The sequence below is a fragment of the Muntiacus reevesi genome, chromosome 16, assembly GCF_963930625.1.
Source record: "Muntiacus reevesi chromosome 16, mMunRee1.1, whole genome shotgun sequence".
NCBI classification, from domain to species: domain Eukaryota; kingdom Metazoa; phylum Chordata; class Mammalia; order Artiodactyla; family Cervidae; genus Muntiacus; species Muntiacus reevesi.
Genome location: NC_089264.1, coordinates 34223438 through 34251102, shown reverse-complemented (window position 1 = coordinate 34251102; position 27665 = coordinate 34223438). Strand labels below are relative to the sequence as shown.

Here is a 27665-nt window from a genome sequence, read left to right as displayed (position 1 = left end):
AATGGACAAGGAATTTGAATGGATATTTCTCCAAAGAAGATAAGCAAATGGCTAACAAACACAGAAAAAGGTGCTCAACATCATCAGTCATTAGGGAAAGACAAACCAAAACCACAATGAGACCATTTCACACCCATCAGAATGATTACAATAAAAAGACAATTACAGGTGTTGGTAAGGATGTGAAGAAACTGCAAACATCATACATTGCGGATGGGAATGCAAAATGAAGCAGTCACTTTGAGAAACAACTTATAAGTTCCTCAAGAAATCAAACAGACTTACCATATGATCCAGAAATTCCATCCCTAGGCATATACTCAAGAGAACTGAAAACATGTCCAGAGAAAGACTTACACACACATACTCATACTAGCATTATTTGTAATAGCCCCAAAGTAAAAGCAACTCAAATATCTATCAAATGATGAATTAAAAATGTGGTGTACACATATTAATACATTGGGATATTATTCAAGTCATAAAAGAAAAGACATACTGATATTTCATTCGTATGAATGAACCTCTAAAGCATATTTCCTCCATTGCTTTTCGCTTCTCTTCTTTTCACAGCTATTTGTAAGCACTCCTCAGACACCCATTTGCTGTTTTGCATTTCTTTTCTATGGGGATGGTCTTAATCCCTGTCTCCTGTACAATGTCACAAACCTCTGGCCATAGTTTATCAGGTACTCTATCAGATCTAGTCCCTTAAATCTATTTCTCATTTCCACTGTATAATCATAATGGATTTGATTTAGGTCATACCAGAATGGTCTAGTGGTTTTCCCTACTTTCTTCAATTTAAGTCTGAATTTGGCAATAATGAGTTCATGATCTGAGCCACAGTCAGCTCCTGGTCTTGTTTTTGCTGACTGTATAGAGCTTCTCCATCTTTGGCTGCAAAGAATATAATCAATCTGATTTCGGTGTCAACCATCTGGTGATGTCCACGTGTAGAATCTTCTCTTGTGTTGTTGGAAGAGGGTATTTACTATGACCAGTGCGTTCCCTTGGCAAAACTCTATTAGCCTTTGCCCTGCTTCATTATGTACTCCAAGACCAAATTTGCCTGTTACTCCAGGTGTTTCTTGACTTCCTACTTTTGCATTCCAGTCCCCTATAATGAAAAGGACATCTTTTTTGAGTGTTAGTTCTAAAAGGTCTTGTAGGTCTTCATAGAACCATTCAACTTCAGTTTCTTCAGTGTTACTGGTTGGGGCATAGGCTTGGATTACCATGATATTGAATGATTTGCCTTGGAAATGAACAGAGATCCTTCTGTCATTTTTGAGATTGCATCCAAGTACTGCATTTAGGACTCTTTTTCTGACCATGATGGCTACTCCATTTCTTCTAAGGGATTCCTACCCACAGTAGTAGATATAGTAGTCATCAGAGTTAAATTCACCCATTCCAGTTCATCTTAGTTCACTGATTCCTAGAATGTCAACATTCACTCTTGCCATCTCCTGTTTGACCACTTCCAATTTGCCTTGATTCATGGACCTAACATTCCATGTTCCTATGCAATATTGCTCTTTACAGCATTGGACCTTGCTTCTATCACCAGTCACATCCAAAACTGGATATTGTTTTTGCTTTGGCTCCATCCCTTCATTCTTTCTGGAGTTATTTCTCCACTGATATCCAGTAGCATATAGGGCACCTACCGACCTGGGGAGTTCCTCTTTCAGTACACTATCATTTTGCCTTCTCATACTGTTCATGGGGTGCTCAAGGCAAGAATACTGAAGTCGATTGCCATTCCCTTCTCCAGTGGAATCAAGATTGCCCAGAGAAATATCAATAACCTCAGATATGCAGATGACACCACCCTTATGGCAGAAAGTGAAGAAGAACTAAAAAGCCTCTTGATGAAAGTGAAGGAGGAGAGTGAAAAAGTTGGCTTAAAGCTCAACATTCAGAAAACTAAGATCATGGTATCTGGTCCCATCACTTCATGGGAAATAGATGGGAAACAGTGGAAACAGTGTCAGACTTTATTTTTTTGGTCTCCAAAATCACTGCAGATGGTGACTGCAGCCATGAAATTAAAAGAAGGAAGGAAAGTTACGACCAACCTGGATAGCATATTTAAAAGCAGAGACATTATTTTGCCAACAAAGGTCTGTCTAGTCAAGGCTATGATTTTTCCAGTGGCCATGTATGGATGTGAGATTTGGAAGGTGAAGAAAGCTGAGCGCCAAAGAATTGATGCTTTTGAACTGTGGTGTTGGAGAAGACTCTTGAGAGTCCCTTGGACAGCAAGGAGATCCAACCAGTCCATCCTAAAGGAGATCAGTCCTGAGTGTTCATTGGCAGGACTGATGCTGAAGCTGAAACTCCAATACTTTGGTCACCTCATACGAAGAGTTGACTCACTGGAAAAGACCCTAATGCTGGGAAGAATTGGGGGCAGGAGGAGAAGGGGACGACAGAGGATGAGATGGCTGGATGGCATCACCGACTCAATGGACATGGATTTGGGGAGACTCCAGGAGTTGGTGATGGAAAAGGGAGGCCTGGCGTGGTGCGATTCATGGGGTTGCAAAGCGTCGGACACGACTGAGTGACTGAACTGAACTAAATCATATGATGAGTGAAAGAAGGTAGATCCAAAAGGACATGTATTCTGTGATTCTACTTATAAGAAATGGCAAGGGTTAATGGGAGCTTCCTAGAAGAGATGAAAATTGACCACTGACAAAGTGGAATAAAGACACTCCAGATAAAGAGAACACATTAAGAAAGACAAAAATGTGTGGAGCCACTGGGATATATGAATAATGTGGTTGCAATGTAACCTGGGTTTAGTAGAATAAAGAACTGTTAAAGAGTAAGTCAAGAAGATAGGATAAGCCGGATTTGTAAAAGGCCTTGAATGACTTGACATTTATTCAATGAGAAGTCCTCTTTGCTTTTATAACATATCTATTATGTCAGTTTTAAACCTTCTGCATTTCATACCATTGTTAACCACATATAAGTTTGCCTCACTTAATGGACTAGGAGATCCCTGAAGATTAGAGACTGTTCCCTAGTTCTCTCTGATTTCTCAGGACCCAGTGCAAAATGTTCAGTAGAAAGAATGTGCCCAATAAGAGTTTGTTGACTGCCATACGACCCAGCGATCCCACTGTTGTGCATACACACTGAGGAAACCTGAATTGAAAGAGTCACGTGCACCCCAATGTTCATCACAGCACTGTTTATAATAGCCAGGACATGGAAGCAACCTAGATGCCCATCAGCAGACAAATGGATAAGGAAGCTGTGGTACATATACACCATGGAATATTACCCAGTCATTAAAAAAGAATACATTTGAATCAGTTTTAATGACGTGGATGAAACTGGAGTCTATTATACAGAGAGAAGTCAGTCAGAAAGAAAAACACCAATGCAGTATACTAACGCATATATATGGAATTTAGAAAGATGGTGACGATAACCCTGTATGTGAGACAGCAAAAGAGACACAGATGTATAGAACAGTCTTTTGGACTCTGTGGGAGAAGGCAAGGGTGGGATGGTTTGAGAGAATAGCATTGAAACATGTAAATTATCTTATGTGAAACGAATCGCCAGTCCAGGTTCGATGCATGATATAGGGTGCCCGGGGCTGGTGCACTGGGATGACCCAGAGGGATGGGATGGGGAGGGAGGTGGGAAAGGGGTTCAGGATGGGGAACACATGTACACCCATGGTGGATTCATCTCAATGTATGGCAAAACCAATACAATATTGTAAAGTAAATAAATAAACAAAACTTAAAAAAAAGTGTTGACTTTGAATTACTAAAATAATATAAACTAAGACCTGATATACTCTGATGATTTACATGCTACTGGGAATGATCTGCAAACATAATAAATTTCTTTACCATTACTTACCTTCCCTTTCACCAACCACTCATAGTACAAATCAAGTTTAGTAAAAACAAATTCAAATTCAAATTTGCATTCTAGTGAAATACAAAAATTTGAATACAGCAACTGTATTGAGTGGCAGACTTGGTGAATAAATAAACTGCTTTTTTAATCATCAAAATAACTAGGAAAGTATTAGAGACTTTCATTTTAAATTATAGGAAAAAAGAAGATTAAAAATACTAGAAATATGTTTAATAGTTATTGAATGTATGTGAGAAAGTTTATCTAAGATGACCCTGGAATATTTATCATGGGAGCTAGTGGTGGTGAAGAATAGATTAGAAAACTATCTTTAGAAATAGAGGTAGATTTTTTTTTCTAATACGGCCTGGGACCTTGGGGACATTTCAAACCTACTTTTCTATAAATCTTTGTTATGAAGGCCAGGGAGCCTGAATACTTCAGAGAACAGTAACTCTGTAAGTGAACTGTGTGGTTAGGCTTACCACTATGCTTTTCACAAAGTGGTTTTTAGACTTTCCTTTCCTCAAATGGGACTTATCGTAGGAAACCTTGCAGAGTCAGCAGCACATTTATATTTGGTAATTTTTCAAATTACACTGTACATGATACGGTTATGAATCTTGTAGCTAAGAATCCTAATTTTATTTCAGCCTTACTAGTCAGTTAAAAATTTTGAAACATTTTTTCCAAGTAGCAGAGAGTGAAACATTCCAGGGAATACAGATAGACATTCAGGAAGTAACTGGAGCGCCCTTTATGAAGTACAAACACAGGATAATTATGGCTGCTTTCTGGGGCTGGCTGGACTTCAGAAGGGAAGAAAGCCATAGCTAACTGCCAGAATTAATAGATTAGATATCTTGAAGGACAATGGGCACAGCTAATATTGTTGAATACTGATTCATTATTAATCATTAGACGTCTGAATCTTATGAGATCTACTATTGTAATGTGACTAAAATATGAAGAATCATTTAGCAAACATCACAAGACACAATTTCTGCCACAAGGGTGGAGAGTTGCACACAGAGGTAATGAGCCTCATAAAACAATGAACTTCTTCTACATAAATAAGCAGCATATCACTGACAGAAATGCAACATCAGGGCCAGAGATCCATCCCATGGGAAGACAGTGCAGAGAGTTAGAGAGGATGATGAGAGAGTACAGCTGTCTGGAATTCTGTGGCATCTTCAAGAGTGGGCAGTACAGGGTTCCCTTGGGAGCCTTTCCCAAGGAACACTTTCCAAGGACCACAAGAAACAGAACTGACACATAAAGTTCTACCATTTTAGAATCAGACCTCAATCTCAGAGAAGTTTGAGTCAGTCAAGATAAAGACAGTAGAATTTAAATTCAAATTGAGCACCTGTAATAATATTATAAGAATAATGACTATAGCAGGATCGGCTAAGTGTATGATTAGTAGGTACTATCATGAATGCGAAAAAAGAAAAAAACAACCCAACTAACAAGACTCAGTCCCTTTAATTCAGAAAGTCACAATCAGGTTGAAGAGAGAAGTATAAAGACATGAAAGGTGAAGTAAATCAAGGTAGAAGATAGGAGTGAAATAACTGCAAAACAATCAGAAGACATATATTAATCTCAGCCTGTCAATTAACTAGGTGGTCTTCAATAATTCACCTAACTCAATAAATATCTGTTAAATGAACAACCTTTTCAGAATCATGGTTTCTTCATCCTAGGTTGCTTTTCAGATCTGAAATATTTTCACAGGGTCACCTGACAAAACTGTAATGTAGAACAAAATATTACATGCATGCTATGTAATTTTTTCTAACATTACTGAGGTATAATTGACAAATACAAATTATATATCTTTAAGGTATATAAGTGTGATGATTTGATATATGTATACATTGTAAGCTGATTACCACAAACAGGCAAATTGACATACCCATCATCTCACAGCTACAATTCAGTTTTTCTGGTGAGACCAATTAAGATCGACTTAGCAAATCAAGTATACAACACAGTACTGTTAACTACCATCATCATGCAGAGCATTAGATGCCCAGAACTTACTTATCTTATAACTGGACATTTTAACCCTTTTTCTTTAGGACAGTTTTGTCAGACAGAATATTCCCTGGTTGGCAAATTTTTCTTTCACAAGAAAAATATATCATCCTATTCCCTCCTGGCCTAGAAGGGTCATGCCAAAAAATCCGCTTATAGCCTTATGGGGTTGCTTTGTATGTGGTGAGTTGTTTTCTGTTATACACCCTTCAAGAGTCTCATTTGGCCTTTGACTTCTGATAATTTGTATAACATGTTCCAAAGTAACCTTGTTCGGGGTCCTTTTAACTTCATCTGGATATCCATATCCTCTTTAAGATTCAGAAAATTTTCAGCCATTATTTTTAAAATAAGTTTTCTTCTTTCTTCCTCTTTCTCCTGTTTGGACTTCTAAGTCATGTATATTCATTTGTTTCATGCTGTTCTCTAGGTCTTGCATGATTTTGCCACTCTTGCATTCTTTTTTTTTTTGTTCCTACAACTAAAGCTAAATAACCTATTTTCAAGTTGGCTGATTCTTTATTCTTCACAATTGAGTCTGCACTATTGAAACTCTCTATCAAATTTTTGGTTCTGTCATTGTAGTCTTCAGGTCCAGGATTTCTGTTTGACTCCTTTCATGGTTTCTATTTCTCTATTATACTCCTTGATCTATTAAGTACTGTTTCTTTAAATTTTATGTAGTTGTCTATCTATCAAGGTTCTCTTGCATCTCAATAAGCTTTTAAAACATGATTTTAAAAATTCTTTTTAGAAAACTGGTCTACTTCCATTTATTTGGTTTGGTTACTGGGGCTTTACTAGTTTCCTGTTGTGATATCACGTCTGCCTGATTCTCTGTGATCTGTGTAGCCATGTATTGGTATGTGTGCATTTGAAGGAGCAAACACGTCTTCTGGTGTTTGTCGATTGGTTTTGGCAGGTAAACACATTCTTCTGTTGGGTTCCTGGGCTGACAGAATTGCCTCTGGGATTTCAGTGAAGCAGAAGTAAAGCCAGGTCATTTCAATTATGGTTTCCTCGGGTATATGCCCAGGAGTGGGATTGCTGGATCATATGGCAGTTTTATTCTAGTTTTTTTAAGGAATCTCCATACTGTTCTCCATAGTGGCTCTATCAATTTGCATTCCGACCAACAGTTTTAGAGGGTTCCCTTTTCTCCACAGCCTCTTCAGCATTTATTGTTTGTAGACTTTTTGATGATGGCCATTCTGACCAGTGTGCAATGATAGCTCATCGTAATTTTGATTTGCATTTCTCTAAAAATGAGCAACATTGAGCATCTTTTCATGTGTTTCATTTCTTGTTAAAACACATCCATGTCTCCTCACTCCAATTTTTTTTGTATTTGTATTTTTCAAAACAATGTTACTGAGGTGTATTTTACATATCATAAAATCTACCTTTTCAAGTACACAGTTCAATGTTTTTTATTAATTTTACCAAGTGGTGTAGTTATCACCATAGAAGAGTTTCAGAACATTTTCACTGCCTTAAATAACACCCCTCTGGGAATGTATAGCTACTCTCTTATACAATCACAGTCCCCTCCTGGCTCCCAATCCCTAGACAATCATAAATCTGTTTCTATGAATTTGCCTTTTCTGGCCATCTCATATAAAGGGAATCATACAATATACCTATAGTTTCTTGACTCTACAGAACAAAACTAGAAATTTTTTTTGGTCTTTAAGAAAAATCACACATTCAAGGAAATGCATAACCTTTCAAATAAAACATTACAATAAATATTGTTAAAAATCTAAAAGACTAAAAATAATCCTAAGTTCTAAAATTAAATTCTGAAAATAATATAGTAAGTACAGTGTTAGAAACATGAAAAATGATCATTTATCTATGTCACATGTTGAAATAGATAATAATATAGCTATCCCTGAAACGTTAAATCATTTTAACATCTTAAACTTTACATATACTATGTATTTTCCCTTTCTCTTTTTAGGCTGAATGTGTGACTTTCTCTTCCAGGAGAATTTTTAAACAGCCTGTTTACTAACATACAATTTAATACTTACAGTTTAGTTCTGTGTAAATGACAAAACAAATACTGTCCTCAATAATTTTAAAAGGAGAAAAATAAGATTACTACCATGTAGGAAGAAGAACTGAAATGTTCCAGCCTTGCTTAAGGAATGCACCTGTCCAACAACATCCTCATTTCTGTGTGTGCCTCTGACCTGCCAAACTTAGGCACTGTATTTACAATGTGGAGAATGACGACATTTATTCTTTCAAAGTTGGCATGTCAGAATAGAGGTTATGCTTTTCAAACTACTGTGAATTTTGGTAATGCATGCATCTGGATTACAAAAAAAAAGAAAGAATTCTTGACAATATTTTAGGAATTGATGCTGTCAGTTTTAGATGTTATAAATGGACTAGCTAAATGTCTTTACTGAATGAGGTGAACCTATCACTAAGCACGTGTCTTTGCCTGGGAATTCAGTATAAAACAGCTCCACTGAGCTCTAACAAAATCAAGAGAAAGTGTATTCCTAAGTTTTTCTCAACCCATTCTAAATATGGGAGAAAGATTCTATGAAGACTAGAAAAATGATTGTTTTCTATATGATTTGAACTGTGGTGTTGGAGAAGACTCTTGAGAGTCCCTTGGACTGCAAGGAGATCCAACCAGTCCATCCTGAAGGAGATCAGTCCTGAATATTCGTTGGAAGGACTGATGCTGAAGCTCCAATACTTTGGCCACCTGATGCAAAGACTCATTTGAAAAGACCCTGATGCTGGGAAAGATTAAAGGCAGATGGAGAAGGGGTCAACAGAGGATGAGATGATTGGATGCCATCACCGACTCAATGGACGTGAGTTTGAGTAAATTCCGGGAATTGGTGATGGACAGGGAGGCCTGGTGTGCTGCAGTCCATGGGGCTGCAAAGAGTCAGACATGACTGAACAACTGAACTGAATTGAACATCCTCAAAGCCAATTTTAGACAATTACAGAAATACAGAAAAATGTTATTCATATAAATAAATAATTTTTCAAGATAGAAGTCAGTCAATAAGCAATAAATGACAGTGAACTCTCTGAACTCTCAAAACATCACATTTTAAAGTGTGTTACTCCCTTATGCTTTTATTTTTACTGCCACTATCTGAAGAGTAGAAAAATAATGAACACTAGCTGATTAAAATTCACACTTCTGTTACATCTCAAGAAGCAGTGGGGTTATGTTTAAGATTTGAAACTAAGAAGAAAAATGATCAAAGTCAGCCAACCTGGGAAAATTACTGAACAAGGTCTAAACTCTAAAAATTTCAAGTTATCAAGAACATGCTGTTAGCCAAAAACCAACTCTCAAAGTTCTAGAATCAAACTTATTGTTGAAAAATCACAGGACAGACACTTCCTCATTCTGGACATTTCAGTACCAAAGGTTCTTTCCTAATGTTACCTTTGTTGTTAACTGATATTGTAATTTTGTTGAAAATCAAACTGTTATGTATGTTGCAATGATTTTAATAAGTGCAAACAGAATGACTTTATTCACTGCTTTGTAAAGTCAATCAAGCTTATCAGATAGGGCTAACAAAAATAGATTTTGCTGAATTGCCCCCATTTTTTTTTTCTTTAGTAGGAGCAACTAAAAAATAAATACTATGATTGATGAAATGTTTCTTGACAATTCCTTGGAAAAAAGTTGGTAAACCAAAATAAATGCTGTATTTAGAGAATAAGGGCATGCAATATACTTAATACACACTGCTCCACTTTGTGGTTAAGACTGAGGCAACCAATAAACTGTTAAGGAGAAAAATGGAAACTTTCCTAAGAAAAAATTTGGAGAAACCTGTTGCTGCTAAATCACTTCAGTCGTGTCTGACTCTTAGCGACCCCATGAACTGTAGCCTACCAGGATCCTCTGTCCATGGGATTTTCCAGGCAAGAGTACTGGAGTGGGTTGCCATTTCCTTCTCCAAGAGAACCTGTGTATGTGTACAGAACACACACAATTTTTCCCTGGTTCAAATTTATGAACTAAACAATAACTTGTTCTAGAAAGCAACTGCAAATGAAAACAGCTTCATAAGTTCATTTTTGAAATAAAAATTGGCACACTATCTATTCTGTTACTTCAAAGACATAGAAAGGATTTACATTTTGTTTTTAGTGAAATTTATTGTATTGATTTTTTTAAATAATAGAAATAGGTTGTAAGTTACAAAAATGAAAAACTTTTAAAAGGAAAAAGTCTATATGTTAGAAATAAATAAGATTCAGACTCCATTTTACCTATTTTAAGAAAATCATATGCCTTTTTCCTCAAGTATATCAATGAAGTTTGCTCTTAGGTTTAACAAGCAACCTAATGCTTAAAAGGCAATATTCAAAATGTGTTAGTGACAGTTGGTTCTAGTAACAACTGTGAAATACCCTTTAACTGCAGATAACATTGGCCACTGAACATACTATGAAAAGGCATCCAAAAAAATAACTCTTCCAACATTTAATGTGAGGCTAGCATAGGTTGACTGACTAAATAATTTGTTTTAATCCAAAAAATAAAATATAACAAACCAGGAATGCTTCTGTGATAAGAACTACTAGTCAAAACGTTTTCAAAAGTTACAGTAAATTTTAAGCAGTTTTACTGATCGGACACGACTGAGCAACTTCACTCACTCACTCACTCACTGATCTGTATCCTGATGACCCTGGTGGTGGATATTCGTAAACACACCTACATATGAGGTGTGTACCTTAGCACAGATGATGGCATACATGACACATAAACAAAAGAAACATGCTAACCTGGACAGCAACTTGGCAGCATTAGCATCCTCTGCTGAACTCATGTCATCCCAGCAGGATTTTCTCCGGCTTAGCTGCAGGCTGACCTGAGGAATGCCCTCAGACAGCTCCGGGCGTGGGGCCCTGTGGGTCCAAATAGATCCCTCACTACTGGATTTGCGGATCTAAAACACAAAATTATAAAAAGAGAGAGGAATTTTTAAAAAGTTTCCAGTTAAGACACTGAAGATAGTTTATTTGAATTCATTAATAATCTAATATATTAATCATATTCCAGAAAAATATCAATTGAGATATAGAAATAAAAATGTGTATAAAAATTCTTTTATAGCAAAGGGTAAGTGAAGGGGTGATACCAATATTTCTGAGGGGAGCTTTCAAACCATATATGATCCACCCCCCACTCCTGGACTCTCAAACTAATTTTCCCCAGGCCTAACACCTCCTTAGAATACCTATTCCTTTTAATGATTATGAGACTATATAAGACAGAAACCTAGAAGAAGAGAATAAATAGCTAGAAAGAAGCAGAAGAAAATAAGTCTGAGAAGCAGTGAAATAAAGAATTCCAGTGTGGGAAAGTTATCCAGAAATATTCACTACCAACAAGCAAAATACATATGAGTTTGCAAGTTTCCATTGTAATCTTTTGTGGGGCAAAGCATGGTGTAATAAATTTTGAATTAAGGAAATAAATATGAAAAACACCACCTTTTTACTTTTCTTCTATCTTTGGAATCATGGACAACACAAATGCCAAATGAATACTCAGAGTACAGACCTTTTATACCTGAGGTCTCTCCAACCCCAGAAATACTCTCACATTCTCTTATTTTAGGTCAGAAAAAAAATGAGAATACAATCAATATTCTTTTCCTAATGTGTAAAAATCATGTCAGAATTGCAGGAAATTTTCAAAAACTTGGATCAATTGTATTTGTTACTCTGGAAGCTTTTTCTCACCTTGAGGACTGTCTCTTGCTTGTCCTTTCACCTAGAATGCCATCTGCTGATCACTGACCAATGACCAACCAAACCAAATCTTAACTTCCTTTGAGGTTGAGATAAGAATCCACTGACCACAGAGCTTCACTAACTACTGTCAGGTCTAAATAACCTTTCCCAATTCTGAATTTCTATACCTCACCACCACACAATCTACACTTCATTACATGTCATATAATAGCGTAATCTTAGTTATCTTGAGTTTCTAGGTCACATGGTCTCAACCAGATTTCCCCTTCTTCTTCTTTATATTATTTGTAACATTTTTATTGGGCTTCCTTGATGGCTCAGGCCAATGCAGGAGACACAGATTTGATCCCTGGGTTGGGAAGATGCCCTGGAGAAGGAAATGGCAACCCACTCTCGTATTCGTGCCTGGGAAATGCCATGGAAAAAGGAGCCTGGCAGGCAGTCCATGGGGTCACAAAAGAGTTGGACATGAGTTAGTGACTAAACAACATTTTTACCAAAAAGTCTAGCAAAGTTTTGAACCCATTAATAAACACTTAATGTCAGACAAACACTCAACTAGAAGATATTTCCAAAATCAAAAAAATTGTTCACTGAGTGAACAAGAGGACAGGATAATGGACAATTAAAAAGAGTAACAAGAGAGTAGCACTGACATACATATACACTGCTGCTGCTGCTGCTAAGTCACTTCAGTCGTGTCTGACCCTATGCGACCCCATAGACGGCAGCCTACCAAGTTCCCCCATCCCTAGGACTCTCCAGGCAAGAACACTGGAGTGGGTTCCCATTTCCTTCTCCAATGCATGAAAGTGAAAAGTGAAAGTGAAGTCGCTCAGTCGTGTACGATTCTTAGTGACCCCGTGGACCGCAGCCCATCAGGCTCCTCCATCCATGGGATTTTCCAGGCAAGAGTACACTACCATGTGCAAAATAGATACCTAGTGGGAACCTGCTATATAGCACAGGGAATTCAGCTCAGAGATGTGATTACCTAGAGGGGTGGGATGGGGTGGGAGGGAGTATATGTGTACATATAGCTGATTCATGTTGCTGTACAACAGAAATTAGCACAACATTGCAAAACAATTATACTCCAATGAAAAATTAAATATTAGGCTTAATGTTCAAAAAAATCACATGGGGACAATTATGAACATAAATATTCAATACATTCATACCACTATGAGGATTACACAAAAATAATTTAGCAAAGAGTTACATTTAACACAAAACAAACACTAAATAAAAGTCAGGTTTTACTAGTACGGTTGTTATGTAAAGTCTGCCCAAATCTGATGATTATCAATCAACTCTTTAGTTGCATTTCTCTGCAGAATATTCATAAGTTAATGAAAATCAAAGGAAAAATTCTAAAAAAGTATGAACTAACTATAGCTCATAGCTGTATTAGCCAACAGCAGTACTTCCAAGAGAAATACTCAGGTAAACAGCAAAAGAATATGAAAAATATAAATACATGTGATTATATTTTTCATACAGGGGCTCCTTTTTCATATGACTTTTCATAAGAATAAACATGAAATATCAATTAAAAAACACTGAAAAAATAGTGCATTTTCTCTCAATATTGAAATGAATGTAGGTTCAGTGAAAATTTGGGTTCTAAATTTGATTCAACAATTTATGCAAAAAAAATATTCTAAGGTACAAAAAGGTAACATGCAGCTCATTCCATTTTGGCAGTTCATATTAAAATAGACTCCATAGTTAAAAGTATGAAAAGGCAGAAAGACAGGACACTGAAAGATGAACTCCCCAGGTCGGTAGGTGCCCAATATGCTACTGGAGAAGAGTGGAGAAATAACTCCAAAAAGAATGAAGAGACAGAGCCAAAGTGAAAACAACACCCATTGTGGATGTGACTGAAGATAGAAGTAAATTCCGACCCTGTAAAGACCACTATTGCATAAGAACCTGGAATGTTAGGTCCACGAATCAAGGCAAATTGGAAGTGGTCACACAGGAGATGACAAGAGTAAACATAGACATTCTAGCAATCAGTGAACTAAGACGGACTGGAATGGGTGAATTCAATTCAGATGACCATTATATCTACTACTGTGGGTAGGAATCCCTTAGAAGAAATGGAGTAGCCATCATAGTCAACAAAAGAGTCTGAAATGCAGTACTTGGATGCAATCTCAAAAATGACAGAATGATCTCTGTTCGTTTCCAAGGCAAATCATTCAATATCATGGTAATCCAAGCCTATGCCCCAACCAGTAACGATGAAGAAGCTGAAGTTGAACAGTTCTATGAAAACCAACAAGACCTTCTAGAACTAACACCCCCAAAAGATGTCCTTTTCATTATAGGGGACTGGAATGCAAAAGTAGGAAGTCAAGAAACACCTGGAGTAACCGGCAAATTTGGTCTTGGAGTACAGAATGAAGCAGGGCAAAGTCTAATAGAGTTTTGCCAAGGGAACGCACTGGTCATAGTAAATACCCTCTTCCAACAACACAAGGGAAGATTCTACACGTGGACATCACCAGATGGTTGACACCGAAATCAGATTGATTATATTCTTTGCAGCCAAAGATGGAGAAGCTCTATACAGTCAGCAAAAACAAGACCAGGAGCTGACTGTGGCTCAGATCATGAACTCGTTATTGCCAAATTCAGACTGAAACTGAAGAAAGTGGAGAAAACCACTAGACCATTCAGGTATGACCTAAATCAAATCCATTATGACTAGTGGAAGTGAAAAATAGATTTAAGGGACTAGATCTGATAGACACAGTGCCTGATGAACTATGGACAAAAGTTTGTGACATTGTACAGGAGACAGGAATCAAGATCCTTTCTAAGAAAAAGAAATGCAAAAAAGCAAAATGGCTGTCTGAGGAGGTTTTACAAATAGCTGTGAAAAGAAGGGAAGCGAAAAGCAAAGGAGAAAAGGAAAGATATACCCATTTTAATGCAGAGTTCCAAAGAATACCAAGGAGAGTTAAGAAAGCCTTCCTCAGTGATCAATGTAAAGAAATAGAGGAAAACAATAGAATGGGAAAGACTAGAGATCTCTTTAAGAAAATTAGAGATACCAAGGGAACATTTCATGCAAAAATGGGCTCAATAAAGGACGGAAATGGTAGGGACCTAAGAGAAGCAGAAGATAATACAAAGAGATGGCAAGAATACACAGAAGAACTGTACAAAAAAGACCTTCACGACCCAGATAATCATGATGGTGTGATCCCTCACCTAGAGCCAGACACCCTGGAATGTGAAGTCAGCTGGGCCTTAGGAAGCATCACTACAAACAAAGCTAGTGGAGGTGAGGGAATTCCAGTTGAGCTATTTCAAATCCTGAAAGATGACGCCGTGAAAATGCTGCACTCAATATGCCAGCAAATTTGGGAAACTCAGCAGTGGCCACAGGACTGGAAAAGGTCAGTTTTCATTCCAATCCAAAAGAAAGGCAATGCCAAAGAATGCTCAAACTACCACACAACTGCACTCATCTCACACGCTAGTAAAGTAATGCTCAAAATTCTCCAAATCAGGCCTCAGCAGTACATGAACCATGAACTTCCAGATGTTCACGCTGGTTTTAGAAAAGGCAGAGGATCCAGAGATCAAATTGCCAAGATCCACTGGATCATCGAAAAGCAAGAGAGTTCCAGAAAACACCTATTTCTGCTTTATTGACTATGCCAAAGCCTTTGACTGTGTGGATCACAATAAACTGTGGAAAATTCTGAAAGAGATGGGAATACCAGACCACCTGACCTGCCTCTTGAGAAACCTGTATGCAGGTCAGGAAGCAACAGTCAGAACTGGACATGGAACAACAGACTGGTTCCAAATAGGAAAAGGAGTACGTCAAGGCTGTATATTGTCACCCAGCTTATTTAACTTATATGCAGAGTACATCATGAGAAACGCTGGGCTGGAGGAAGCAGAAGCTGGAATCAAGATTGCCAGGAGAAATATCAATAACCTCAGATATGCAGATGACACGACCCTTACGGCAGAAAGTGAAGAAGAACTAAAGAGCCTCTTGATGAAAGTGAAAGAGGAGAGTGAAAATGTTGCGTAAAGCTCAATATTCGGAAAACTAAGATCATGGCATATGGTCCCATCACTTCATGGCAAGTAGATGGGGAAACAGTGGAAACAGTGGCTGACTTTATTTTTCTGGGCTCCAAAATCACTGCCGATGGTGACTGCAGTCATGAAATTAAAAGACACTTACTCCTTGGAAGGAAAGTTATGACCAATCTGGATAGCATATTAAAAAGCAGAGACATTACTTTGCCAGCAAAGGTCTGTCTAGTCAAGACTACGGTTTTTCCAGTAGCCATGTATGGATGTGAGAGTTGGACCATAAAGAAAACTGAGTGCCGAAGAATTGATGCTTTTGAACTGTGGTGTTGGAGAAGACTCTTGATAGTCCCTTGGGCTGCAAGGAGATCCAACCAGTCTATCCTAAAGGAGACCAGTCCTGGGTGTTCCTTGGAAGGACTGATGTTGAAGCTGAAACTCCAATACTTTGGCCACCTGATGCAAAGAGCTGACTCGTTTAAAAGGACCCTGGGATGCTGGGAAAGGCTGACGGCAGGAGGAGAAGGGGACGACAGAGGATGAGATGGTTGGATGGCATCACCGACTTGATGGACATGGGTTTGGGTGGACTCCGGGAGCTGGTGATGGACAGGGAGGCCTGGTATGCTGCAGTTCATGGGGTCGCAAAGAGTTGGACACGACTGAGCAACTGAACTGAACTGAATGTCATACTAGGATTCAGATACCAGCCATTACATGACAGGGGAGAGGGTGTGTGACATTGCAAACTAGTGAGTAGAGGCCAGAGATGTGACTAAAAATTCTACAGTGCACAGGAGAGCCTGCCATGAAACAGTCACCCGCTCCAAACCTTCAGTACACTGATTTTGAGGAACCCTGCTTCAGAGGGAACAGGAAGAAGAAATCTATAGGGAGGCTACTTCTCTACGCTTTTCTTCTGGTTGTGTCCTCCCTTTTAGTCTTTGGCATGTTAACATATAACGGGCCAAGATCAGCTCTGAGATTAGCAAGAATGGGTCAAGGAGGCCACACAGGCCCGCCTTATCTACTCAAGAATTGCTAGTGACTCCATGAGGTTCTGGACTTCCCTTGTGGCTCAGCTGGTAAAGAATCTCCCCACAATGTGGGAGACCTGGGTTTGATCCCTGGGTTGGGAAGATGCCCTGGAGAAGGGAAAGGCTACCTACTCCAGTATTCTGGGCTTGGAGAATTCCATGGACTGTATTGTCCATGGGTTGCAAAGAGTCAGACATGACTGAATGAACTTCACTTTCACTTTCCATGAGGTTCAGGCAAGCCCTGTGGGGCGCAGATTTACTGCAATAAAAATAAATGTCTTATTGTAATAAACAGAGTGAAAGCCTTTGAAGAGACCCACCTGCAGTTTCAGAGCATGTAACTGCAGTAGAAAAATGGGCAAGAGCTTGGGATACTGACTGGGGTAGACAGCTTTCTTTGTCCAATGAAGATATCCACGAATTCACACCACATTTTGCTCCTTTATTTTAGTGATCTTTGTGATAACTTTTGTACTTGAAGGTGAAAACTATTAAAGTCCGCCAACCATCTATGAAAAACATTTTCTAAGAATTCTGCCATTGGCTGTTTGAGATAAAGATCTAGGCATATGCTGCGTGATTTATGTGTTCAACTCAAACACTAACAATTCTAGGAATCTTTAGGAAGGTGCATTTTGTGCGTGTACTTGCAGGTATGGAAGAATCTAACTAAGAAGTAATTTGAAATATGTTAGTATTTGAGATGCCAGGGAAATAGAAACAGAAGAAAAACCTTTTGAGAATGTAAAATTAAGAAATATTCTTAGATGCTATTGCTGTTACTGTTATAAATATTTAGTGACTAAATATTTGCTAGCATGGTTCCAAGAGATTTACATAAATTAACCCATTTAATTCTTACAACAACCCAAAGAGGCAGGGACTATTATTATTACCATTTCACAGTTGAGGAAACTGAGGCATACTTTGAGTTGTCTGTCCAGTGAGGAGGTGGCAGAGACACAGTTATAAACCAGAGAGCCAGGCCTCAGGGCCTGTGCTTACCACTACCCTGTATATTTGGTCATAAGTTAAATGCTAAATAACAAGAAAAAAAGGTATTTTTGGATAAAAGTCACATTATATCCCATAATGCAACCCATTTTCCTCTTCTTTTAGGGGCATTAGTAATTAAAACTTTCTTTAAATTTATCTCTGTGGCACCCACTGAACTAGTCTAGCAATATGATCTTAGGGGAAAGAAATCAGATAAGAGGAAACTATTTGGAAAATGTGTTCATCATATTTTTATTTATAATATGCTCCAAATAAAATCATTCTAAATAGACAAATTACTATAAGAGGTAATTATGACCCATTTATATGATGAAAGAATATTCAGTCATTAAAATATCTACAAAGATTTAACAGAACTGTCAAAGTTTTGTTATGATAGGTAATACAGTGTGCTATGATATGTAAGTGTGAGTTAGCAAATAAAAAATATGTGTGTAAATATGTGTGTGTGTATACACACATAAGTATAGGCTTCCTTGGTGGCTCAGTGGTAAAGAATCCGCCTGCAATGCATGAACCACAGGAGACACGAGGATACAAGTTTGATCCCTGGGTTGGGAAGATCCCCTGGAGGAGGGCATGGCAACCCACTCCAGTGTTCTTGCCTGGAGAATCCCCACGGACAGAGAAGGCTGGTGAGCTACAGTCCATGGGGTTGCAGAGTCGGACATGACCGAAGTGACTAAACACAAGCATACATATATATATATATATATCTCCAATAATACTTGCGCTATTTAGGTATACTGTATCTAAAATATACATGAAGCAAACTTATGGCTACCAAAGGGGATGTGGATGGATGGATAAACTAGGAGTTTGGGATTAACATATCCACACTGCTACATATAAAATAGATAACAAGGACCTACTGTATAGCACAGGGAAGTCTACTCAATATTTTGTAATAACCTATAAGGCAAAAGAAACTGAAAATGAGTATCTCTATATCTGATTCATTTTGCTATATAGCTGAAACTAACACAACACTGTAAATAAACTGTACTAACAAAATTGAAAACAGACAAAAACCAAAACATACATGAATAAATTTCAAAGGTCCAAAACCAAATTCTGCCGTAATCAGTACTACAAAAGTTTTTAACATGGTCTAATCTTTAAAAGGACTTCCTTGGCTCAGATGGTAAAGTGTCTGTCCACAATGAGGGAGCCCCAGGTTCAATCCCTGGGTTGGGAAGATACCCTGGAGAAGGAAATGGCAACCCACTCCAGTACTATTGCCTGGAAAATCCCATGGATGGAGGAGCCTGGTAGGCTACAGTCCATGGGGTCGCAAAGAGTAGGACACAACTCAGCGACTTCACTTTTAATCTTTAAAAACTGAACAAGGAATCCAGCACCTGAAAAATATGTCTGTGATGCCACAATCTGATTTACCCTGAAACACTGATGTGACTAAAAAGAAAAGACATGAAAAAATAACATTTGTCTTGATATTTATCCATATAAAATTCTGTCACCGTGCCCACTGTGCCACGCGCAGGTGTGGGGTAGGAGCCGTCCGCTCTGCAGGACTGAACCTGAGCGATGGCAGGTGAGTTCAGAAACAGGAGGGACTCAGTTTAGTGGACGGGGACCAAACTCTCTGAAACTTGTAGCCCCCTTTCCTCTTATAGGTGAATATTTCCTGATTATTATGCTTCTTCCTAGAAAAGGGATGGGCATGTGAATCAACTGTAGAAAAATTTATAACAATTTGGCACACTCTTATGAAACTGTACTATTAATACATAATTTTTAAAAGTTTAAGTCTAACAAACTTCAATGTTTTGGTCTTAGGAGTCACTCTAAGCACTGGTCAGGTGCTGTGCTTGCCTTTTGAAACGCTAAAAGTCTATTCTTTCCATCATCAGGTACTTGAAGAGGAGATTAGAGCAAGGCAGAAAATTACACTCAAGGCTCAATGATGAAGGAAAACTGTGATAGCAGGATGAAAGCAGAAAAGTTAATATTTAACATTTAGACTTTCTAAATAAAGTTCACTGGACCTTCTCAATATCCTTGACCTTTTCTGTCCTGCACTTGTCATTTGCTGAAAGAGGACAAAGCCTCTTGCTTTTTCTTCATGTTCATTAAACTTAGCACCTTCAGAAGAAGAAACAGTGAAAAAAGTACCAGGAAACAGATGTTTTACTCTAATCTTTATAAAAGGCATTTTTAGCTTAAACATTTTTTAAAACCCTCTAAATTAGAAAAAATTGAAATAAAATTTAAAAAGCCTTTGATTTTGCTCAAAAAATGATTTAAATTTTGCTTTTCAGAAGTGAGACTTATTTATTAAACAGCAGCTATCAATTCTCCTGATAAATAATTTGATCAATCTTTTTATGAGCCAGCTACAGTCCAAGCCTTTTCATACTGTTCATGGGGTTCTCAAGGCAAGAATACTGAAGTGGTTTGCTATTCCCTTCTCCAGTGGATCATGTTTTGTCAGACCACGTCATTACTTTACTGAGAAAGGTCTATCTAGCCAAAGCTATGGTTTTTCCAGTAATCATGTATGGATGTGAGAGCTGGACCATAAAGAAAGCTGAGCACCTAAGAATTGATGCTTTTGAACTGTGATGCTGGAGAAGACTGCTGAGAGTCCTTTGGACTGCAAGGAGATCAAACCAGTCAATCCGAAGGGAAATAAGTCCTGAATATTCATTGGAAGGACTGATGCTGAAGCTGAAGCTCCAATACTCTGGCCACCTGATGCAAAGAACTGACTCATTGGAAAAGACCCTGATGCTGGGAAAGATTGAAGGTGGGAGGAGAAGGGGATGACAGAGGATGAGATGGTTGGATGGCATCACTAACTCAATGAACATGAGTTTGAACAAGCTCCGAGAGTTGGTTATGGACAGGGAAGCCTGGCGTGCCGCAGTCCATGGGGTCACAAAGAGTCGGACACAACTGAGCAACTGAACTGAACTGACAGTGCAAGCTAATTAATGTTCCAGGTTTTGTGTTTTTTTTTTAAGTAAGTTATTAACATGCTTTATGAAAATTTGCAAGGTAGCTTCTTGCACATATCTTTTTTCTATCTTTTTTTTTTTTTTTTGGTATAAATGGGTCAATGGTAAAATTATAACTAATTAAAATCTCATCTTGATCTAAATCTTAGAGTGAATCCATACTTGGTATAAAGTCATCTTAACTAAGTTGGTTAGAAAAAGTACTCACATGTGAAAAAACAAAAAATTCACAATATAAAAACTTCATCTTGAAATGTAATAGATCAGATTAATTATGGTTTCACAGTGTGGCTCAAGTAAGTAACAAACCTCTTAGGACTTGGTTAACTCTTCTCACACCTCTTCTCTCCTCTGTAAAAGCTACAGGCTATCACAGCAGAACTTTTTGTCTGTTTTGTTAATTGCTGTTGCCTTGCATCCTAGAGTTGCACTTGGTAAATAGTAGAAGACTGCTAAACATTCCTATAATGAATAAATGAATAAAAGAACGAACTGATAGTATCTACCTTTCGTTCACAAATATTGATACCATAAAGCAGATTAATTCCACTGTGTAAGCATTATTCTTATTTTAAAAGTGCCATCTATATTCAGTTTCAAAATTAAGTCAGTTGAAAACATATCTATGGTAAAGAAATGGGCAGAATCTAAATTTACAGAGCATGAGGATTATTAATGCAATATCAGGGGCGGGAAACTGCATTTACTTGGACTAAGCAGCAATGGCACCCCACTCCAGTACTCTTGTCTGGAAAATCCCATGGATGGAGGAGCCTGGTAGGCTGCAGCCCATGGGGTCGCTAAGAGTCGGACATGACTGAGCGACTTCACTTTCACTTTTCACTTTCATGCACTGGAGAAGGAAATGGCAACCCACTCCAGTGTTCTTGCCTGGAGAATCCCAGGGACAGCAGAGCCTGGCGGGCTGCCATCTATGGGGTCGCACAGAGTCAGACACAACTGAAGCGACTTAGCAGTGGCAGCAGCAAGCAGTCCCGAAGTAGCACCATCTGGCCTGGGACTTAGGCTCAAGTAAGACTCATCCTTCAGGAGCTGCTCATAGAGAAATCTGTACATGGCAGTAAGGTGAGGCCTCTCACTAGCATCAATACAGTTCCATCAGATATTACCATTTGTTCAAGTTTCTGATTTTATGTCTTTCATCAGGAAAAAATTCAGGTGTGTAAAACTGAGTAGTTTGGGAATTTAAATGTAAGATTTCTACAAATTCTCATTGTATTAGTAATATAAAAATCTGCTTTGAAAATTTTGATCATTTATCTCTAATCAAAATCAATGATCAATCAATGGGAATGTTTACCATCCAACCCTAAATGCAATCCTTTGGCCTCAAGTTCTTGTGAACTTAGAGGACAGGATTACACAGGGTGATGGGGCCTTAAAACAAAATGTTCTCTGGATGCTCAGGGATCCAGAGGGACGCTACTGACACTAGATGGAATGACAGGAAGCAGTGCTTCCTACACAGGGGTGCACATCAGAATATCCTTTGGAGATTTAAAAAAAGTGGTACACTTGCCAAAATTCATTCTACCACCTCATTTCCCGTTCCCATCTCCAATAGATCCTGGGCAGGTGAATTTTTAAAAAATCCTTAGAATAATGTAGGCTGATTCAGAATATAAAAAAATTATCGAGAAGAAAACAATTTCTCTTCAAGGTTTTGAAGGTAAGTGTTAAAATGGAAAAATAAACTTACCATTAAGTAACTCAATTGCTTGATTATGGCTGGTCACACAAGTTTCATGTTCATGTAAGAAAAATTAGGTGGAATAGCCAGAAATTAAATGATTATTTTAGAATCACTTAGTTTTAAAGCTGATGAGCAGTCTGTTCTAATCCCTCATCCCAGAAATGATGTCCAGGGGCTCACAGAACTGAAATTACTTGTCCAGGATTGTATAGAGAATTGGAAACTTGACTATTAAAACCCCCTTCTCCTGACCAAAGTGAAGGTGAGAAATGAAGAAATGAACTGTCAAACTCAGGGCAAACTAAACGATTAATGGAAGTGCAGGGCGGCAACACGCCTTCTGTGGCCTGGTGGGAAAGCAGATGGCAACTCCTAGGCAGGGAGCCCTGCACTGCAGCTTTGAGGAGCTGTAAGCGAAGGGGTCTTGGCTCTGTTGTGACCTCCAACAGCCTCATTACCCCTCCTAGCCTGAGTTACAGATTCTGTTCATTTGAAAGAAATATATTTTTATAGCTCTGTGTTTTTTGGCTGTGCTGTGTGGCATGCAGGATCTTAGTTCCCCGACGAGGAATTGAACCCATGCTCCCTGTATTGGGAACGCAGAGTCTTAACTACTGGAATGCCAGGGAAGTCCTGAAATACATTTCTATCTTGTTAAAGTCAATGTTGTTTGGGGTTTGTGTGCTTAGTCACTCAGTCATGTCCAACTCTTTGTGACCCCATGGACTGAACCTGCCAGGCTCCTCTGTTCATGGGGATTCTCCAGGCAAGAATACTGGACTGGGTTGCCATGCCCTCCTCCAGGAGATCTTCCCAACCCAGGGATCGAACCCAGGTCTTCTGTATTGCAGGCAGATTCTTTCAGTCAGTCAGTTCAGTCACTCAGTCGTATCCGACTCTTTGTGACTCCATGGACTGCAGCATGCCAGGCTTCCCTGTCCATCACCAACTCCCAGAGCTTGCTCAAACTTACGTCCATTGAGTTGGTGATGCCATCCAACCATCTCATTCTCTGTCGTCCCCTTCTCTTCCTGCTTTCGACCTTTCCCAGCATCAGGGTCTTTTATGTAAAAAAAACAAACAACGAGAAAGACCACCTAATCCAAACTGATGTAAGATTTTCCTCAAATTCTGCCTTATCAGTGGAGCTATCTCTGACAGTACAGACTAAACAGCAAAACACCCCACTCCCTATTAACATGACCCTACTGAATCAGTCCTGAATATTCACTGGGAGGACTGATGATGAAGCTGAAACTCCAATACTTTGGCCACCTGATGTGAAGAACTGACTCATTTGAAAAGACCCTGATGTTGGGAAAGATTGAAGGCAGGAGGAGAAGGGAAAGAGAGAGGATGAGATGGTTGAATGGCATCACCAACTCGATGGATATGAGTTTGAGTAAGCTCCAGAAGTTGGTGATGGACAAGGAAGCCTGGTGTGCTGCAGTCCATTGGGGTCACAAAGAGTCAGACATGACTGAGTGACTTGAAATGAACTTTACTTATTTCCACTGCATCCACTACCATCAAACACATTGTGTATCTACTTTCATTAATTTTTTGTCTTTTCCCCCAAGCAGATATAAGTTCCATGAGAGCAGAAACTTTGGTTTGTGTTGCAAACACTGTGGGATAGAGGGAGAGTGAAGGGAGAGCGAAGGAAGGTAAGCCCCCCTCCACTCCCCTGCCTTAAAGTGAAATCCCACTGCTTACGTTTATTGGCCAAAATTTAGTCTCATGGTGACACGCAGCTGCCAGGGAAGTTAGGGAAAGTGGTCTTATAGTTGTGCATCTATATACCCAGCCAAGAAAGAGAAGGAGATTAGATCTTGGAAGGCCACTGGCAGTCTTGACCACAGACCTAAAGAAATAAAGGAAAGTCTCAGAAGAATGTCTGGGGAGGAGAATTTCAGATGCAGAGCAGTGCAAAGATCCTGAGGAGGAAGCATGATTTGCACGTCTGAGGAACAGCAAGGAGGCCACTGTGGCTGAAGACAAACGAGTGAGAAGTGGCAGGAGGTGCAGTCACTGAAGCAGCAGAAGGCTCAGATCATGGAGACCTGTGAGCATTTTTGAGACTCTGGTTTTCACCTTGAGAGGGAAAAGACTTTGATAAAGTGTTGAACAGAGAAGAAACAGGTCTTTCATTTTAAAAGGATCCTTACTGCTACATCAAGAAAAGACTGGTCAGAGTGATTAAAGGAGACCAGCTAGGAAGTAACTGAGAAGTTTGTGGATTGGATCAGGGAGACAATGAGAAAAGACCAGATTCTGGACATGCTTTGAATGTGCAGTCAACAGGATTTGCTGATGCCATGGACAGGAGGAAGGATTCAAGGATGACTCCAAAGGTTTTGGCCTGAGCATTGAAAGAAAGGAACCGCCATCATGGAGTTGGAAAAGACAGAAGGAGATACAGATTCTGGTGGGAAAATCAGGAGTTTATAGCTCTAGACATGTTAAAATTGAGATGCACATAAGATAGACAAGTGGAGATGTCAGTTAGATGGAGGCAGTTAGATACAGGAGTTAAGAGTTGAGAGGCTTGAACTGCAAATACAAGTTAGGAAATTATCTATATATAGATGGTATTTAAAAACCAAGTAATTGGAAGAGATCACCTAGAGAGTGAGTCTAGAGAAGGGAAGAAGACTAAGAACTGACCTCCAGGGTACTCCAAGGTTAGACAGACTAAGGAGTGGATAGCAAGGTAGAGGGAAAACCAACAGTGTCCTGAAAGACAAGGGAAAGGGGTCTCAACAAGGATGGAATAAATTCAGTTACCATATAATCCAGCAATTTGAAAACACTGGTCCACCTAAAGACTTGTATGTGAATGCTCACAGCACCACTACTCTAGTCAAAGAATGGAAACAACTCAAATGTTCATCACCAGATGAATGGACAACTAAATGTGTATATCCATATAATGGTATATTATTCACTAGCAAAAAGGGATGAAGCAATGATATATGCTATAACAGAGATGAATCTTGAAAACATCACATTCAGTGAAAGAAGGTAGATGCAAAGGAAATATACTGGATTATCCCATTTATATAAAATGTCCAGAACACACACATCTAGAGAGACAAAAAGTAAATCACTGACTATGAGGGACTGAGTGATAGGAAGTGACTGCAAATGACTATGGGGTTACTTTCTAAAGTGATGAAATGTCTAGGAATTGCATAAGTATGTGAATATATTAAAAATCATTGAATTGCAAATTTATAATTAGCTCAGTTGGTAAAGAATCTGCTGCAATGCAAGAGACCCTGGTTTGATTCCTGGGTCAGGAAGATACCCTGGAGAAGGGATAGGCTACTCACTCCGGTATTCTTGGGCTTCCCTTGTGGCTCAGCTAGTAAAGAATCTGCCTGCCATACAGAAGACCTGGATTTGATCCCTGGGTTGGGAAGATCCCCTAGAGAAGGGAAAGGTTACCCACTCCAGGATTCTGGTCTGGAGAATTCCATGGATTGTATAGTCCATGGGGTTGCAAAGAGTCAGACATGACTGAGTGACTATCACTTTCACATATCATGGTACACAAATTATCTCTCAAAAAGTTGTATTATACAAAAAATTACATCTTTAAAAAGGAATGCATGACCAAGTGTATCAAATGCTGCTGACAGGGTGAATAAGATGAAAATTAAGAACTGGCTACTGATTTTGGCAAAGTGGCATCATTTGACAAAACCATTCCATTCTGTAGCAGGACTGATTAGTGTGGGTTACAAAGACAACAGAGAAGAAGTGAAACAGCAAGCTTATACGATTCACTGAGGACTTCTGTTATAAGAAATAGCAGAGCAAATGGGTGAAGGTTAAATGATGAGGGGCATGTTGGAGTCAAGGAAGAGGTTGAAAGTGTTAGTCGCTCAGTCATGTCCGACTCTTTGCAACTCCATGGACTGTAGCCCACTGGGCTCCTCTGTCCATGGAATCCTCCAAGCAAGAATACTGCAGTGCCGAGCCAGCCATTCCCTTCTCCAGGGGATCTCCCTGACCCAGGGATTGAACCTCAGCCTCCCGCATTGCAGGCAGATTCTTTACCATCTGAGCCACCAGAGTAGCTCTCAAAGGGAGAAGATCCCTCCCTCCCCCCTACCCCCCACAACTAAGTTTGGAAATACAGCATATTTCTGCACTAATGGGATTGATTTGGTAGAGAGGCAAAAAAACTGATGATCCCAGAAAGGAGGAGGGGGTAGAGGGTGTGGGATCTTATTCACAGGGGAGGGCTGCTCTAGGAGAGCAGCAAATATGGCACATCTCCTGTGAGTGGAAGGAAGGTGAGAACACAGCACAGGTGCAGAGAGTGGATGAAGGTGAGAGAAGGTGGACATTCTCTTTTGATGTTCTCACATGGAAGTAAGGTCATCATCTGAGAGTGAGCAATGAGAAGGGGGATGTTGTAGATTAAGGACAAAGGAGAAGGTATACAACAGTGTTTAAAAGAGAGCAGAGTGAAAGGACTGCAGAAAGCAGTTGGACTGCCAGCAAAATGAAGGCCCATTTGAGGATGGTAGTCACACATTTAAAGTGAGACATCAGGCCCAGAATTAGTAGACAAAAGGAAAGAACAAAGATCAGGGTAGCATTAAATAAACTAGAGGCTAAAAAGACAACTAAAAATGAAACTAAGAACTAGATTTTAGAAAAGATAAGCAAAACAGATAAACTTTTACCTAGATTCACAATGGAAAAAAAAGAGAGAGAATTCAAATAAACAGAAGTGGAGAAGGAAGTGTTACAAATGATACTACAGAAATACAAATGATCATAAAAACATTATATGCCAATTATATGCCAACAAATTGGATAACCTAGAAGAAACAGATAAATTCCTAGAAACATATAATCTAACAAGACTGAATCATGAAGAAACAAATTCTGAACAGACCAGTTACCAGTAAAGGGATTGAAGCAGTAATCAAAATCTTCTGAACAAACACAACTCCAGAGCCAGATGGGTTCACTGAAGGAGTCTACTAAACATTAAAAGAATTAATACTAAATCTCAAACTCTTACAAAGAATAAAAGAGGAGCCAATACTTCCAGATTCATTTTATAGGTCAGTAAACCCTGATAAGAACCAGATAAGGACACTAGAAGAAAAG

General features: G+C 38.9%; 1 protein-coding gene across 5 annotated transcripts in view; it reads right to left on the bottom strand.

The window, feature by feature from the left end:
* FAM13A (family with sequence similarity 13 member A) overlaps positions 1 to 27665 on the bottom strand; it is a 298485-nt gene that overhangs the window by 116263 nt on the left and 154557 nt on the right. For all 5 annotated transcript variants that reach the window (XM_065907141.1, XM_065907137.1, XM_065907138.1 and 2 more), the window contains one exon: positions 10735 to 10898. In XM_065907141.1, the coding sequence (XP_065763213.1) occupies positions 10735 to 10898 (164 nt within the window). The remainder of the gene's footprint in view (positions 1 to 10734; positions 10899 to 27665) is intronic.